The sequence below is a fragment of the Oncorhynchus gorbuscha genome, unplaced genomic scaffold, assembly GCF_021184085.1.
Source record: "Oncorhynchus gorbuscha isolate QuinsamMale2020 ecotype Even-year unplaced genomic scaffold, OgorEven_v1.0 Un_scaffold_3653, whole genome shotgun sequence".
NCBI lineage: Eukaryota > Metazoa > Chordata > Actinopteri > Salmoniformes > Salmonidae > Oncorhynchus > Oncorhynchus gorbuscha.
In genome coordinates, this window is record NW_025747843.1 from 2,143 (window position 1) to 20,000 (window position 17,858).

Below are 17,858 nucleotides of genomic sequence, written 5' to 3' on the forward strand. Positions count from 1 at the left end.
AGACAGAGAAATGAGAGAGGTAGACAGAGAGACAGAGAAATGATAGAGAGGTAGACAGAGACAGAGAAATGAGAGAGGTAGACAGAGAGACAGAGAAATGAGAGAGGTAGACAGAGAGACAGAGAAATGAGAGAGGTAGACAGAGAGACAGAGAAATGATAGAGAGTAGACAGAGAGACAGAGAAATGAGAGAGGTAGACAGAGAGACAGAGAAATGAGAGAGGTAGACAGAGACAGAGAAATGAGAGAGGTAGACAGAGACAGAGAAATGAGAGAGGTAGACAGAGAGACAGAGAAATGATAGAGAGGTAGACAGAGAGACAGAGAAATGAGAGAGGTAGACAGAGAGACAGAGAAATGAGAGAGGTAGACAGAGACAGAGAAATGAGAGAGGTAGACAGAGACAGAGAAATGAGAGAGGTAGACAGAGAGACAGAGAAATGATAGAGAGGTAGACAGAGAGACAGAGAAATGAGAGAGGTAGACAGAGAGACAGAGAAATGAGAGAGGTAGACAGAGAGACAGAGAAATGAGAGAGGTAGACAGAGACAGAGAAATGAGAGAGGTAGACAGAGAGACAGAGAGATTGAAATAGTGAGGACTCACCTCTTAAAGAGTTGCATGGAGCTGTGTAGAGAAAACACAGTGATGCCCCTCTGAACACCCGTGACTCCCCAAAGACAGTGAGTGTCCCAGACAAGTGTGTCTCTCCTCTCTCTTACTCCCACAGTCTCTATGTCTGTCCTCTGCAGACTGGAACAGTCTATACAGTGGGTATATTAAGACAGTCTTAATTCATTAATTGTTTAAAGCCTTACACTCAGAGGTCCTATTGGGATTAAGGAGTTTCTGCAGCAGACATTGTGTGTGTGTGTGTGTGTGTGTGTGTGTGTGTGTGTGTGTGTGTGTGTGTGTGTGTGTGTGTGTGTGTGTGTGTGTGTGTGTGTGTGTGTGTGTGTGTGTGTGTGTGTGTGTGTGTGTGTGCGCGTGTGTGTGTGTGTGCGTGTGTGTGTGTGTGTATGTGTGTGTGTGTGTGTGTGCATGTGTGCGTGTGTGCGTGTGTGTGTGTGTGTGTGTGTGTCTGTGTGTGTGTGTGTGTGTGTGTGTGTGTGTGTGTGTGTGTGTGTGTGTGTGTGTGTGTGTGTGTGTGTGTGTGTGTGTGTGTGTGTGTGTGTGCGTGTGTGTGTGTGTGCGAGTGTGCGAGTGTGCGAGTGTGCGAGTGTGTGCGTGTGTGTGTGAGAGTGGGCGAGTGTGTGAGCGAGGGTGTGTGTGTGTGTGTGTGTAAATCATACAGGGATCTGTAATTATGTACTATATTTATTTTTTAATTCATTTTTTTTTTTAATTTACAGTCCCGGGTCAACATTCAGCCTTCACCTCTCCCTCTCCCTCTCCATCTAGATATGCAGTCAGTCTCTCCACATTCCACCCCTGACCCCTGACCTCACCAGTGATAACGCTGATATACAGTGGGCCCAGTTTTATTCACAGTTTTCAAATAAACAGACTAGAAAAACACAAACAAACCCTCTACCGAAATCACGTGTCACAAAATGTACACCGTCCAGGTATTAAGGTACAGTAATATAAAGGAGACAGAAATTACTTTAAAGTGAGAGGAGAACTCTGCAATGTAAAGCAGAGTACTATTAAGTGACTGTCCCACTGGATGTCATAAGGTGAATGCACCAATTTGTAAGTCGCTCTGGATAAGAGCGTCTGCTAAATGACTTAAATGTAAATATATATCTTAAAGTCAAATAAAACATGAATAGAGGATTTAAAGACAATTAAGTATAAAATAATACAAATATAAATCACTTCAGCAGATTCCATTCTTCCAATTTCTGGACCAATCACAATCATGATAACAATAGACCAATCATAATCATGATAACAATAGACCAATCACAATCATGATAACAATAGGCCAATCATAATCATGATAACAATAGACCAATCACAATCATGATAACAATAGGCCAATCACAATCATGATAACAATAGGCCAATCATAATCATGATAACAATAGGCCAATCACAATCATGATAACAATAGGCCAATCACAATCATGATAACAATAGGCCAATCACAATCATGATAACAATAGGCCAATCATAATCGTGATAACAATAGGCCAATCACAATCATGATAACAATAGGCCAATCACAATCATGATAACAATAGGCCAATCACAATCATGATAACAATAGGCCAATCATAATCATGATAACAATAGGCCAATCATAATCATGATAACAATAGACCAATCACAATCATGATAACAATAGGCCAATCACAATCATGATAACAATAGGCCAATCATAATCATGATAACAATAGGCCAATCACAATCATGATAACAATAGGCCAATCACAATCATGATAACAATAGGCCAATCACAATCATGATAACAATAGGCCAATCATAATCGTGATAACAATAGGCCAATCACAATCATGATAACAATAGGCCAATCACAATCATGATAACAATAGGCCAATCACAATCATGATAACAATAGGCCAATCATAATCATGATAACAATAGGCCAATCATAATCATGATAACAATAGACCAATCACAATCATGATAACAATAGGCCAATCACAATCATGATAACAATAGGCCAATCACAATCAAGGATACATTCTCAGACATGTCCCCCTGCTGCCGATTCACTGGGAGTGACACGTTGTCTTTGGTAACTGAAACCACAGAATACATTTTAAATATACAGTTTAACATGAATATCAAACTGTATAGCGCTACATACTAAAACTAGACAGAGGACTGAAGCAACACATCAGAAAACAACATTTACACTGTCCTGTAATCTATTAACAGAGACAAGCATCCTATAACAAAAGCCAGTCTGGAGAACAGTATGTTTCAGTTGACTCCAATCAGTTTCCCCCATGTGCAGGATACACATAAAGTCCCTTGGCCCCAGACGGGAGCCTCTGTCCTGGGTATGAGCAGGACAGTGAGTCCCCTGTCTGGTGCTCTATCCGTTGTCCTCTCAGGGAGAGAGAAATGGGGAGGGAGAACAGGGCCTTGTGTCTCTCCATAGTCCTGCTCTCCTGCCAATCAAGGCTGCCATCGGTAGCCTCAGTCTATCCGTCAGAAAGCTTGACCAATCCAAAAGTCTTGTGTGAATCGTGGTCCAATTTGATGGTCTCGGACAATCCCTCACTCTCCAGTGATTCGCCGTCCCCCTCCCCCTCTTGTTCCTGGATGGCAGTCATTGAGCTGCTCGGTAGTCGGGTGCAGGCAGCAAAACGTCGGCTGGCTGAGCAAGGGGAGTGGGGAGCGGGGGGAGGGGGGGTCGCCACGCCCAGAGAGGGGGAGGATGGGGAGGATGAGAAGGGGAGAGGAACAGGCGCTCAGTGATTGCCCACTCTTCCTTCCTCCTGTGTCTCTGTCTGTACTGAGTCTGGGGTACTTCTAGAGATGGGAGCTGGACTTGGACTGTGTGCGTGTGTGGAGAGGGATGAGGTGTGTGGGTGTGTGACTTCACTCCCAACTGCAGGTGTGTGTCTGATTGGCTCTGGCTATGTGGTGGCGGACTCTGGTGTTTTGGGGCGGTACTGCGGAGTCTCTCAGCTGCAGACATGCGAGCTCCAGAGTCGCAGCGACTTCCCTTCCTCAGGAGCAGAGCCTTGAAGCTACCACTGCTGCTGCTGACCCCTGACATATGACCTCTCACCCAAGTGGATGCTATCACCTCTAGAGGTCGCAGAGGGGTGGGGCTAGGGCTATTGGAGGAAAGGATGAGGAGGAGGAGGAGGAAGAGGAGGAGAATGAGAAGACACTGCAGAGAGAGAGAGAGAGAGAGAGAGAGGGTGTTATAACATCATGTTTCACTACAGACACAGAGGGACTAGTTATAACATCATGTTTCACTACAGAGGGACTAGTTATAACATCATGTTTCACTACAGAGGGACTAGTTATAACATCATGTTTCACTACAGAGGACTAGTTATAACATCATGTTTCACTACAGAGGGACTAGTTATAACATCATGTTTCACTACAGAGGGACTAGTTATAACATCATGTTTCACTACAGAGGGACTAGTTATAACATCATGTTTCACTACAGAGGGACTAGTTATAACATCATGTTTCACTACAGAGGGACTAGTTATAACATCATGTTTCACTACAGATACAGAGGGACTAGTTATAACATCATGTTTCACTACAGATACAGAGGACTAGTTATAACATCATGTTTCACTACAGAGGGACTAGTTATAACATCATGTTTCACTACAGATACAGAGGGACTAGTTATAACATCATGTTTCACTACAGAGGGACTAGTTATAACATCATGTTTCACTACAGAGGGACTAGTTATAACATCATGTTTCACTACAGAGGGACTAGTTATAACATCATGTTTCACTACAGAGGGACTAGTTATAACATCATGTTTCACTACAGAGGGACTAGTTATAACATCATGTTTCACTACAGAGGGACTAGTTATAACATCATGTTTCACTACAGATACAGAGGGACTAGTTATAACATAATGTTTCACTACAGATACAGAGGGACTAGTTATAACATCATGTTTCACTACAGATACAGAGGGACTAGTTATAACATCATGTTTCACTACAGATACAGAGGGACTAGTTATAACATCATGTTTCACTACAGATACAGAGGGACTAGTTATTCTTCAACTCAGAGGAAGGTAGACGACCTACAACCTAATAAGAGATCTACTGTATGTGTCAGTAGGAGATAGAGAGAGAGAGAAAGAGAGAGAGAGAGAGAGAAGGGGGGAAGTGGAGAGAGGAGAGAGAGTGGAGAGAGAGAGAGAGAGAGAGAGAGAGAGAGAGAGAGAGAGAGAGAGAGAGAGAGAGAGAGAGAGAGAGAGAGAGAGAGAGAGAGAGAGAGAGAAGGGGGAAGTGGAGAGAGGAGAGAGAGAGAGAGAGAGAGAGAGAGAGAGAGAGAGAGAGAGAGAGAGAGAGAGAGAGAGAGAGAGGGGGGAGAGAGAGAGGAGAGAGAGAGAGAGAGAGAGAGAGAGAGAGAGAGAGAGAGAGAGAGAGAGAGAGAGAGAGAGAGAGAGAGAGAGAGAGAGAGAGAGAAGGGGGGAAGTGGAGAGAGGAGAGAGAGAGAGAGAGAGAGAGAGAGAGAGAGAGAGAGAGAGAGAGAGAGAGAGAGAGAGAGAGAGAGAGAGAGAGAGAGGGAGAGAGAGAGAGAGAGAAGGGGGGAAGTGGAGAGAGGGAGAGAGAGAGAGAGAGAGAGAGAGAGAGAGAGAGAGAGAGAGAGAGAGAGAGAGAGAGAGAGAGAGAAGGGGGAAGTGGAGAGAGGAGAGAGAGAGGAGAGAGAGAGAGAGAGAGAGAGAGAGAGAGAGAGAGAGAGAGAGAGAGAGAGAGAGAGAGAAGGGGAAGGGGAGAGAGGACAGAGAGAGAGAGAGAGAGAGAAGGGGGAAGGGGAGAGAGGACAGAGAGAGAGAGAGAGAGAGAGAGAGAGAGAGAGAGAGAGAGAGAGGGGGGAAGTGGAGAGAGGAGAGTGAGAGGAGAGAGAGAGAGAGAGAGAGAGAGAGAGAGAGAGAGAGAGAGAGAGAGAGAGAGAGAGAGAGAGAGAAGGGGGAAGTGGAGAGAGGAGAGAGAGAGAGAGAGAGAGAGAGAGAGAGAGAGAGAGAGAGAGAGAGAGAGAGAGAGAGAGAGAGAGAGAGAGAGAGAGAGAGAGAGAGAGAAGAAGGGGGAAGTGGAGAGAGGAGAGAAAGAGGAGAGAGAGAGAGAGAGAGAGAGAGAGAAGGGGGAAGGGGAGAGAGGACAGAGAGAGAGAGAGAGAGAGAGAGAGAGAGAGAGAGAGAGAGAGAGAGAGAGAGAGAGAGAGAGAGAGAGAGAGAGAGAGAGAGAGAGAGAGAGAGAGAGAGAGGGGGAAGGGGAGAGAGGAGAGAGAGAGAGAGAAATAGAGAGAGAGGAAGAGAGAGAGAGAGAAGGGGGAAGTGGGAGAGAGACAGAGAGTTCCTTAACTCACCGTTGTCCTCTCTGGGGCTCAGGGATCCTGTGGAGCTGCTGTCCCGTCTGTCTCCAGACTGCGCCTCTCTTCCCTCTTCTCCCATTCCATCCTCTCCTCCTCCAGTTCCCCCTCTTCAATTGACAGTCCACTGCTAAGAGCATCTCTATTCTCTTCCGGAGAGAAACTTCCAGAATCTCTGCTGTCCTCCTCAATGGCTCCCCTCTGTCTGTCCTCCTCCTCTCTCCCCCCCAGCATCAGTGTGATGTGCACATTCTCTCTCTCTTCATTCTGCATCACCCATATCTCCTCTGGTTCAGGTTCTGATCTCCCCAACTCTGTATATGGCACAGAGCCACTCTCTAGCTTTGTCTCTGTATCTGTCTCCATCTCCAGTGGACAGGACTCCTGCTGTGGCTCTGGTACACAGGGTTCTGAAGGACAGGGCCTTGGTGGTAACTCTGGTACACAGGGTTCTGAAGGACAGGGCCTTGGTGGTAACTCTGGTACACAGGGTTCTGAAGGACAGGGCCTTGGTGGTAACTCTGCTACACAGGGTTCTGAAGGACAGGGCCTTGGTGGTAACTCTGGTACACAGGCTTCTGAAGGACAGGGCCATGGTGGTAACTCTGCTATACAGGCTTCTGAAGGACAGGGCCTTGGTGGTAACTCTGGTACACAGGCTTCTGAAGGACAGGGCCTTGGTGGTAACTCTGGTACAAAGGGTACTGGAGGACAGGGCCTTGATGGTAACTCCGCTACATAGTATTCTGACTGGTAGCGTTTCAGGAAGGGGAATTCAGGCTTTGGCTTTGGTTGGGTCTCTGTCTGCGACTCTGTCTGTGCCAATTGTATCCCCAGAAAGGGTGATGTCTCTGGGACAAAGGGCTGTGGAGGTGTACTTGTCAGTACGAGTGGTGGGGTTGGTGTGTCTGTCTGGTGTGTCCTCAGTAGAGATCGTTTAGGGTTCTTTAAGGCAACAGGAAGCTTCACTTTGTGGGGGGTGGAGGAGGGGGTAGCAGGGGAGTGTGTGAGTGTGTTTGCCCACGTTAAGTGCTCTAGTTGGCCGTTGGTGAGGCAGGGTGTGGTCTCCTGTCGAGGCGTGTGTTCTCCGTTCTGTAACGCTGGTCCTCTGTTCACAGCAGGAGAGCTAGAACTTAAAACCACTGCTCTCAGTGGCCTAGAGAGAACAACCACGTTAGGCTTTTCTGGGGTTCTAGGCTTCTCCAGTGTTCTGAGCTTCTCCAGTGTTCTAAGCTTCTCCAGTGTTTTGGGCTTCTCCAGTGTTCTAGGCTTCTCTATCATTATAGCCTCTGGAGTTCTAGGGTTCTCTGGGATTCTAGGCTTCTGAGGGGTTCTAGGCGTCTGTGGGGTTGTTGAGGGACGGAGGGCGTCTTCTGTTCCAACAGACTCTCTGGTTCTGTCAGTGTGCTGAGTAGTGGTCGGTGTGGAGCAGGGAGGGCCAGACTCTCTGGTTCTGTCAGTGTGCTGAGTAGTGGTCGGTGTGGAGCAGGGAGGGACAGACTCTCTGGTTCTGTCAGTCTGCTGAGTAGTGGTCGGTGTGGAGCAGGGAGGGACAGACTCTCTGGTTCTGTCAGTGTGCTGAGTAGTGGTCGGTGTGGAGCAGGGAGGGACAGACTCTCTAGTTCTGTCAGTCTGCTGAGTAGTGGTCGGTGTGGAGCAAGGAGGGCCAGACTCTGACGGTGTCTTTGGGGCCGCCTTTAGCATAGCATCATTGGTTTCAAGTCTCTTTTGGAAATATGCTAGCATAGTGCCAGATGAATTGGCAGCCATTTTCTGAACGCCAGTGGTCTGTCTCTCTTCAGCCTCCGTAAGAATAGCATTGATCCTCTCCACACTCTCTAACACAGTGCTGGTTAGTGTGGCATCCATGCCCTCCACTCTCTCCAGGGCGCAGGTTAGCGTGATGCCATTTAGCTTAGCATCAATGCTCTCTGGGCTCTGCTGGGCATCATTAGTTGACATAGCGTTGGTTAGCGTAATGCAAGTTAGCTTAGCATCGGTGCTCTCTGGGCACTGCCGGCCATCATTAGCTGGGGTTGCGTTGGTTAGCATCATGCTAGTTAGTGTAGCATCATTGCTATCTTGGCTCTGTTCGACATTAGCTGATGTAGGGTTTGTTAGCATAATGCTAGTTAGCTCCTGTGGGGCTAGCTCTTGTGGCCTCTTGACAGAGCGCAGGGTGACTCTCTGCAGGGCTTGGGTTGTGATCAAGGGACGGGGGGGCCATCCTGGACTCACTCCGGAGAGGCTCTGGAGAGGGGGAGGTGGTGTAGGGGTGTGGGTGTAAGGGGGAGGAGGTGGCGGAGGTGGCGGAGGTGGGGGAGGAGGGGGAGTAGGATGACTGTTGATTGAGAGGTCTAAATCCTCTAAGAGCTCAGGGGAAGGAGGGGGAGGGAATCCTGGCAATGATGTCACATGACTGGCAGGTGTAACAGGTGTATAAAAGGGGTGGGGCTGAGTCTGTTGCACTGCACAGGTACGTGAGGGAGGCAAGAGGGAAGGGGGAGAAGTTAGAGGAGTGGGGAGGGATGGCTGGGGTAGAGGAGGAGGAGCGGGGAGAGAAGGCTGAAGTAGTGGAGGGGGAGAGGGGAGATAAGGCTGAGTTAGAGGAAGGGGAGAGGGGAGAGAAGGCTGAGTTAGAGGAAGGCGAGAGGGGAGAGTACGAGAGATGCACAGTTGAGGGAGAGGAGGAGGAGAGGCGAGTGATTGTTGTTGTGGAAGGGATGGGTAGGGTGGAGGTAGAGAGGAAGGAGTGTTGGACTCAGGGAGGAGCGTAAGAGGGGGGAGAGGGGGGTATCTGGCAGAGTCAGCAGAGATGTAGGAAGAGAGGGAGGAAGTGGAAGAAAAGGAGGAAGAGGGGGAGGAGAGGAGGGAGGACTTTCTCTCTGGGATGGGGGGCTTGGGCCTTCCTCTGCCAGGGGTAGAACAAGTCCTGGGAAGGGAGGAGGTGAGGGGCAGGGAGGAGGAGGAAGTGAGGGGTGAGGAGGAGGAAGTGAGGGGTGAGGAGGTGGTTTGGGGTGAGGAAGATGTTAGATTGTTGCACTGGCTGTAGTATCCGCTGGAGTTGGAAGCCAGACAGTGCAGTCTCCCTGCAGAGGTGGCCATGTTTGGAAAAGAAGCGGCCGTTTTAGGTCCCATAGGCCGGCTCAGCCCTCCAGTACTGGCTGAGCGGGGCGCAGAGTGGTGAGGCTGCTTGAGGCGGTAGCTGGGAGGGTAGACCTGGTCCTGGAAGCTGTGGAAGTGAGGGACCTGGTTGATCTGGCTGGCTGTATCAGCAGCTCCCCTTTCCCCCATGCTAAGACTGCTGAAGCTGCGACAGCGGGGACCCAAGGATCCTCGAACACCTCGAACACCACAGGGGAGACCAGAGGGGAAACGGGAGCAGGACTGGGGGTCTGGAGACTCCTCTGTAACGTCACCACCACCTCCTCTCTATCTCCAGGATTGTTGAAGTTATAGCGCAGCGGTTTCCCCGAGCAGGTTTACGCCTTAGCGATGTGGAACGGGTAGGGGGAACGGGGGCCTCTTGAACTTCCTTAGCGAGATACTGTGTGACAAGTTACAGCTGTTGCTATGGAGACCGTGCTGGTCTTGGTTACCGTGGGGACAGCGGTTGTTGCCGGTGGCGTAGTCGGCAGAAATGCAGCCGTGGCTGTGGGACTTGAGCCACTGCAAGGGGAGTGTCCGGCGGTCTCTGTATCCCTGGAGCAGAGAGAGCTGCAGTCGGTCTGAGAGGGGGAGGAAATGGAGGAGAGAGGGTGGAGTGGGGAGGAATGGCTGGAGGTCAGAAGGGGCACGTAGCTCCAGTCCTCCCTGAGCAATGTGCTCTGACTCTGGGATTTGCAGCTCCAACCCTTCTGGCTCTGGGAGAGACAGACAAGACAGGCATGATTACCACACTAGTAGCCTTATTAGAACGTATTACTATCATGAGTTAACTGTACATAATAATAATAATAATAAAAATATACTAATAATAATAGCATAATATACACTGACTGGACAAAACATTAGGGACACTTGCTCTTTCCATGACAGATGAAAGGGAGGAGTCAGGTTAAAGACGGTTCTTTAAGCCTTGTGACAGATGAGAAATGGATCGTGTATGTATGCCATTCAGAGGGTGAATGGGCAAGACAGAATTGCTGGGCTAAATTGCTGTGAGCACTGCTATCTGTCCCGGGATCGTGACAGATTCCGTATAGGGGAGAGATGCGAAAGCCCAGCTAGCCGAGCTGGCTCGGCGGTCTCAAATGGAGGCTGCTATTGAACGTTTACAACGTTTCCTTTGCTTTGTTCCGGGACAATGTGGACAGCGATGACTTTCAATGTAGCAAGGAGGAGTACAGGTGCGAAGTAGCTACTCTAAGCAAGCAAGTAGCAAACCTACATAAGATACTGGGGAACCCAAGCCCACCTACTTTTTCTTTTTCTTTCACCCCAGTACCCGGACGCCGCTCTGGTCTGGTGGTAGTTTCGCTGCCGTGTCGGCTTTCCACAGCCGACTGGCCGGTGCTAGGCAGGGTACTATCCCCGAAGGGGTCTCCCCCTTCCCTGGAGAACGGAGCTGATCTTGACCCAACCAACCAGCCACGGGGGTCTCGATGGAGATGTTGAGCCCGGAACTGACACAGACCAGAAACAGCTTTGCCTCACTGGATCCAGAGGTTCCGGCACCTTCATCAGTGGTGGCTTCCCAATCAAAATCGGCGTCTTGGTCCTCGGTTCAGTCTCCCTCTCAGGTGGCATCTACCTTGGGTTCAGATCCTCGGAGCTCCTGCCTGAGAGACCGGCCCATTCAACATCACCAGCTGTTATCATAGGTGAGAAACATCTTGGTCCCCAAGGCAAAAACCCTGTGATACCCAGGAGCACGAGTACAGGACATCACAAGGCTGCTTCCGACTGTTCTACTACAGATGCCGTTAACTGACACTGTCATAGTCCACGTTGGGTCAAATGACATCAGGAGGGCTAGCACGCACGGAACATTCGAAAATTGATTTTAACGAACTGATTTTAGCCTTAAAATACTCCAAAAACTGCCAATAATTTCAGGTCCAGAACCATCGTTGGGCCGCGGGTGTGAGAGATTCAGCAGACTGCTGGCTTTACACATCTGGCTAAAAGACAAAGAAACTGTAGCTATGCTAGAGTCTCTTTTATTGATAACTTTGACACCTTCCGGGAAACAGAAGATACTCTACAGGAATGACGGAGTCCATCCAAATCATCTTGGCTCCTGGACTCTGTCCATGCATTTCATGGCTGCGTTGAAACAATGACTGGTAAATGATCCAAGACCAGGTCAGTTAATCCCTACCACTGTGACAATGAGTCGTCATAATACTGCATCAAATGTACATGATCTAAGGGGCATTGGCAAACACAATGTAAGTAATTTAATTTATGTACCCCGAATTGCAACGAATACATCTGTTTATCCTACAGCTATTGTAAGCAGTAAACATGAGCCTATAAACCCGAGTTACACTGTTAGCACTGAGACGGTGTGCAATAGTAGGAAGACCACTTTATGCACTTCACCCTGCACTATCAGCTCCAATGTACATAACATGAGTAAGTCTACTTCTGATAAGCTTCCCAGTAAAGCATTAAAAACAATCAAGCAACACAGACAAGCACTAAAAAATAGCCCATATTAACATATGTAGCCTAAGAAACAAGATCCAGGAAGTCAATAACTTGCTTGTAACAGATGACATTCATATTCTGATTATCTCTGAAACTCACTTAGATAAGAATACACTTTGATGATACAGTGGTAGCAATACATGGTTATAACATCTACCGAAAAGACAGAAATGCCAATGGGGGAGGTGTTGCTGTCTATATTCAGAACCACATTCCTGTAAAGCTTACAGACGATCTAATGTTAAATACTGTAGAAGTAATATGGCTACAGGTTCACCTGCCTCACCTAAAGCCCATTATTGTGGGAAGCTGCTATAGACCACCAAGTGCTAACAGTCAGTATCTGGATAATATGTGTGAAATACTTGATCATGTATGTATGTATGTATGTGATATCAACAGAGAAGTATATTTTCTGGGTGATTTAAATATTGACATCAAGCTGTCCACTCAAGATTTTAAAACAAACTATAACCAGTGTCTGCAACCAGTTTATACTCACCATAGAGCAGGGTGCAGTGTCGCAGAGTGTCCTGTAGGGGGTGGTAAGGCAGCTGCTCACAGAGGACAAGGTGTCCTTACGAGGGAGGCTGTGGAAGCCCTTCCCCCCATCTTCACCCGCCAGGGAGACACTGTCCATGGAAGATGAGGGGGTGAGGCTAGGGTGAGGTTGAATCTTAAGGGAAGGGATAGGGTTGAGAGTGAGGCTAGGGTGAGGGTTAGAAGTAAACGAGGGGTCAGGGTTGAGGGTCGGGGTGAGAGAAGCCATCAGAGAAGAGATGCCCTGTCCTCTCTGGGCCTGGATCCAACACACTGATGACTTCACCACTCTCCTTTCCTCCTCCTCTCTATTGTCCACCACAATCTCCTTGTCCAACCTTCCCTCCTCTCTTCTCTCCTCCCCCGTCTGACCGTCCTCTGGGGCATGTGAGGGCGTGTGTGACTGGGTGTGTGAGGGCCGTACGATAGTGCTCTGTAGCAGGGCTGTGTTGACAATGCCGATCTGGCCCAAAGTAGAGTACTGACCAGGCTGAACCACTGTTTCACTACACCCTGGCTCTTCATCAGCTTCATGTTCTGTAGAGGAAGAGAGGAGGGGAGAGGATAAGAAAAAAAGAAGAGAGGAGGAGAGAGGATAAGAAAATAGAGGAGAGGAGAGGAGAGGAGAGGAGAGGAGAGGAGGAGAGGAGAGGAGAGAGAGGAGAGGAGAGAGGAGAGGAGAGGAGAGGAGAGAGAGGAGAGGGAGAGGAGAGGAGAGGAAAAGATAGAGAGTACACATCCTCAGTGAAAACAATGTACTGAGCAAATGGCAAATTGGCTTTTAACCAAATTATCGTATGACACACCACATATTAACACTGCACACCCTAATTGACAAACAAACAAACCAAAACAAAGGCAGTCTTATGATTTGGTGATTTCAAAAACACACAACATACAGAATCCATGTACAAAAACAACAAGTGTGCGGGTAAAATTGGCAAGAAACACAAATGTCTTTCCACTTGGCGTGGGGTGAGACAGGGATGCAGCTTAAGCCCCACCCTCTTCAACATATATATCAATGAATTGGTGAGGGCACATGAACAGTCTACAGCACCCGGCCTGACCCTACTACACTCTGAAGTCAAATGTCTACTGTTTGCTGATGATCTGGTGCTTCTGTCCCCAATCAAGGAGAGCCTACAGAAGCATCTAGATCTTCTGCACAGATTCTGACAGACCTGGGCCCTGACAGTAAATCTCATTAAGATGAAAATAAATGGTGTTCCAAAAAAAGGTCCAGTTGTCAGGACCACAAATACAAATGACATCTCAACACCATTGCCATAGAACACACAAGAAAACTATATGTACCTTGGCCTCAACATCAGAGCCACAGAAAACTTCCACAAAGCTGTGAACTATCTGACAGACAAGACTAGAAGGGCCTTCTATGCCATCAAAAGGAACATAAAATTCGACATCCTAATTAGGATCTGGCTAAAGAATTATTGAATCAGTTATATGGTTGTGAGGTCTGGGGTCTGCTCACCAACCAAGAATTCACAAAATGGGCCAAACATTTTTTGTGTGTGTGTGTGTGTTTGTCGCAAAAAATAAAATATATCCTCTGTGTACAACGTAGACCACCAAATGATGCATGCAGAGTAGAATTAGGCCGATACCCGCTAATTATCCAAATCCAGAAAATGTCTGTTAAATTCTACAACCACCTAAAAGTAATCGCCTACAGAGAGATGAACCTGGGGAAGAGTCCCCTAATCAACCTACAGAGAGATGAACCTAGAGAAGAGTCCCCTAATCAACCTACAGAGAGATGAACCTGGAGAAGAGACCCCTAATCAACCTACAGAGAGATGAACCTGGGGAAGAGACCCCTAATCAACCTACAGAGAGATGAACCTAGAGAAGAGTCACCTAAGCTGGTCCTGGGGCTCTGTTCACAAACACAAACACACCCCACAGAGCCTCAGGACAGCAACACAATTTGAACCGACCAAATAACGAGAAACCAAAATTACTTGACACATTGGAAAGATTTAACAAAACAACTGAGCAAACTAGAATGCTATTTGGCCCTTAACAGAGAGTACACAGTGGCAGAATACCTGACCACTGTGACTGACCCAAAATGAAGGAAAGCTTTGACTATGTACAGACTCAGTGAGCATAGCCTTGCTATTGAGAAAGGCCGCCATAGGCAGACCTGGCTCTCAAGAGAAGAAAGGCTATGTGCACACTGTCCACAAAAGGAGGTGGAAACTGAGCTAAACTTCCTAACCTCCTGCCAAATGTATGACCATATTAGAGACACATATTTCCCTCAGATTACACAGACCCACAAAGAATTTGAAAACAAAACCAATTTTGGTAAACTCCCATATCTACTGGGGGAAATTCCACAGTGTGACATCACAGCACTAAGATTTGTGACCTGATGCCACAAGAAAAGGGAAACCAGTGAAGAACAAACACCATTGTAAATACAACAAATATTTATGCGTATTTATTTTTTGTATTGGTATCAAACACAGTTGAAGTTGGAGGTTTACATACACATTAGCCAATTACATTTAAACTCGTTTTTTTTCACAATTCCTGACATTTGATCCTAGTAAAAAATCCCTGTCTTTGGTCAGTTAGGATCACCACTTTATTTTAAGAATGTGAAATGTCAGAATAATAGTAGAGAGAATGATTTATTTCAGCTTTGACTTCTTTCATCACATTCCCAGTGGGCCAGAAGTTTACATACACTCAACTAGTATTTGGTAGCATTGCCTTTAAATTGTTTAACTTGGGTCAAACGTTTCAGGTAGCCTTCCACAAGCTTCCCACAATAAGTTGGGTGAATTTTGACCCATTCCTCCTGACAGAGCTGGTGTAACTGAGTCAGGTTTGTAGGCCTCCTTGCTCGCACACGCTTTTTCAGTTCCGCCCACATATTTTCTATAGGATTGAGGTCAGGGCTTTGTGATGGCCACTCCAATACCTTGCCTTTGTTGTCCTTAAGCCATTTTGCCAAAACTGTGGTAGTATGTAGAATGCTTGGGGTCATTGTCCAGTTGGAAGACCCATTTCCGACCAAGCTTTAACTTCCTGACTGATGTCTTGAGGTGTCGCTTCAATATATCCACGTATTTTTCTTTCCCCATGAAGCCATTTATTTTGTGAAGTGCACCAGTCCATCCTGCAGCAAAGCACCCCCACAACATGATGCTGCCACCCCTGTGCTTCATGGTTGGGATGGTGTTCCACGGCTTGCAAGCCTCCCCCTTTTTCCTCCAAACAAAACGATGGTCATTATGGTCAAACAGTTCTAAATTTGTTTCATCAGACCAGAGGACATTTCTCCAAAAAGTACGATATTTGTCCCCATGTGCAGTTGCAAACCGTAGTCTGGCTTTTTAATGGTGGTTTTGGAGCAGTGGCTTCTTCCTTGCTGATCGGTGGTTATGTCGATATAGGACTTGTTTTACTGTGGATATAGATCATTTTGTACCTGTTTCCTTCAGCATCTTCACAGGGTCCTTTGTTGTTGTTCTGGGATTGATTTGCACTTTTCACACCAAAGTGCATTCATCTCTAGGAGACAGAACATATCTCCTTCCTGAGCGGTATGATGGCTGCGTGGTCCCATGGTGTTTATACTTGCGTACTATTGTTTGTACAGATGAACGTTGTACCTTCAGGCGTTTGGAAATTGCTCCCAAGGATGAACCAGACTGGCTGATTTCTTTTGATTTTCCCATAATGTCAAGCAAAGAGGCACCGAGTTTGAAGGTAGGCCTTGAAATTCATCCACAGGTACACCTCCAAATGACTCAAATTATGTCAATTAGCCTATCAGAAGCATCTAAAGCCATGACATAATTTTTTGGAATTTTCCAAGCTGTTTAAAGGCACAGTCAACTTAGTGTATGTAAACTTCTGACCCACTGAAATTGTATGTGACTGTATGTGAATTATAAGTGAAATAATGTGTCTGTAAACAATTGTTGGACAAATTACTTGTGTCATGCACAAAGTAGATGTCCTAACCAACTTGTCAAAAATATAGTTTGTTAACAAGAAATGTGTGGTTTAATTGACTCCAACCTAAGTGTAAGTAAACTTTTGACTTCAACTGTACATTTAGCAGATGTTATTGCGTAGCAAAATTATATTGTTCAGTGCAGTAGTATCTAACAATTCACAACAATACACACAAATCTAAAAGTAAAATACTGGAATTAAGAAATATATAAATATGATGACGAGCACTGTCAGAGTGGCATTGACTAATACAGTAAGAATAGAATACAGTAAGAATAGAATACAGTAAGAATAGAATACAGTAGAATAGAATACAGTAGAATAGAATACAGTAGAATAGAATACAGTAAGAATAAAATACAGTAAGAATAGAATACAGTAGAATAGAATACAGTAAAATAGAATACAGTAGAATAGAATACAGTAAGAATAGAATACAGTAAGAATAGAATACAGTAGAATAGAATACAGTAGAATAGAATACAGTATATACATATGAGATGAGTAAAGCAGTGTGTGAACATTATTAAAGTGACTAGTTAGTAAATACAGTAGAATAGAATACAGTATATACATATGAGATGAGTAAAGCAGTGTGTGAACATTATTAAAGTGACTAGTTAGTAAATACAGTAGAATAGAATACAGTATATACATATGAGATGAGTAAAGCAGTGTGAGAACATTATTAAAGTGACTAGTTAGTAAATACAGTAGAATAGAATACAGTATATACATATGAGATGAGTAAAGCAGTGTGTGAACATTATTAAAGTGACTAGTGTTCCATTATTAAAGTGGTCAGTGATTCCATGTCTATATATATAGGGCAGCAGTCTCTAAGGTGCAGGGTTGAGTAACCGGGTGTTAGCTGGCTAGTGAAGGCTATTTAACAGTCTGATGGCCTTGAGGAAGAAGCTGTTTTTCAGTCTCTCGGTCCCAGCTTTGATGCACCTGTACTGACCTCTCCTTCTGGATGGTAGCGGGGTGAACAGGCCGTGACTTGGTTGGTTGATGTCCTTGATGATCTTTTTTGGCCTTCCTGTGACATCGGGTGGTGTAGATGTCCTGGAGGGCAGGCAGTGTGCCACTGGTGAAGCGTTGGGCAGACTGCACCACCACCAGTTGCCGTACCATGTGGTGATACAGCCCAACCGGATGCTCTCAATTGTGAAACTGTAAAAGTTTCTGAGGGTCTTAGGAGCCGAATTTCTTCAGCCTCCTGAAGAACACTGTCTGTGTTGGTGGAACATTTCAAATTGTCATTGGTGTGTACGCCAAGGAACTCTTTTCATACATTTGCACATTGTTGCAACCCTGTATATAGCCATAATATGACATTTGAAATGTCTCTATTCCTTTGGAACTGAGAGTGAACTTTTGTGAGTTTAGTGTATATGATTATTATATTATATTATTATTATTATTATTATATTATACATTATATTATTATTATGTATATTAGTTTACTGTTACTTTTTTATATTGTTTATTTTACTTTTGTTAATTATCTATTTCACTTGCTTTGGCCATGTTAACATACAGTATGTTTCCCATGCCAATAAGGCCCTTTAAATTGAATTGAAATTTAGAGAGAGAGAGAGAGAGAGACAGAGAGAGAGAGAGGGGGAGAGAAAGGGGGAACA

The 17,858-nt window shown here is 46.0% G+C and overlaps 1 protein-coding gene across 1 annotated transcript in view; it reads right to left on the reverse strand.

The window, feature by feature from the left end:
* Nucleotides 1–3,119: 3,119 nt before the first annotated feature.
* Nucleotides 3,120–17,858, reverse strand: part of LOC124028036 (proline-rich protein 36-like) — a gene marked incomplete at its 5' end in the record, with an annotated part of 26,920 nt that continues 12,181 nt past the window's right edge. The window contains 5 exons of the mRNA XM_046340201.1: nucleotides 3,120–3,295; nucleotides 3,388–3,811; nucleotides 6,037–9,450; nucleotides 9,582–9,881; nucleotides 12,176–12,750. Of these exons, the coding sequence (XP_046196157.1) occupies nucleotides 3,120–3,295; nucleotides 3,388–3,811; nucleotides 6,037–9,450; nucleotides 9,582–9,881; nucleotides 12,176–12,750 (4,889 nt within the window). The remainder of the gene's footprint in view (nucleotides 3,296–3,387; nucleotides 3,812–6,036; nucleotides 9,451–9,581; nucleotides 9,882–12,175; nucleotides 12,751–17,858) is intronic.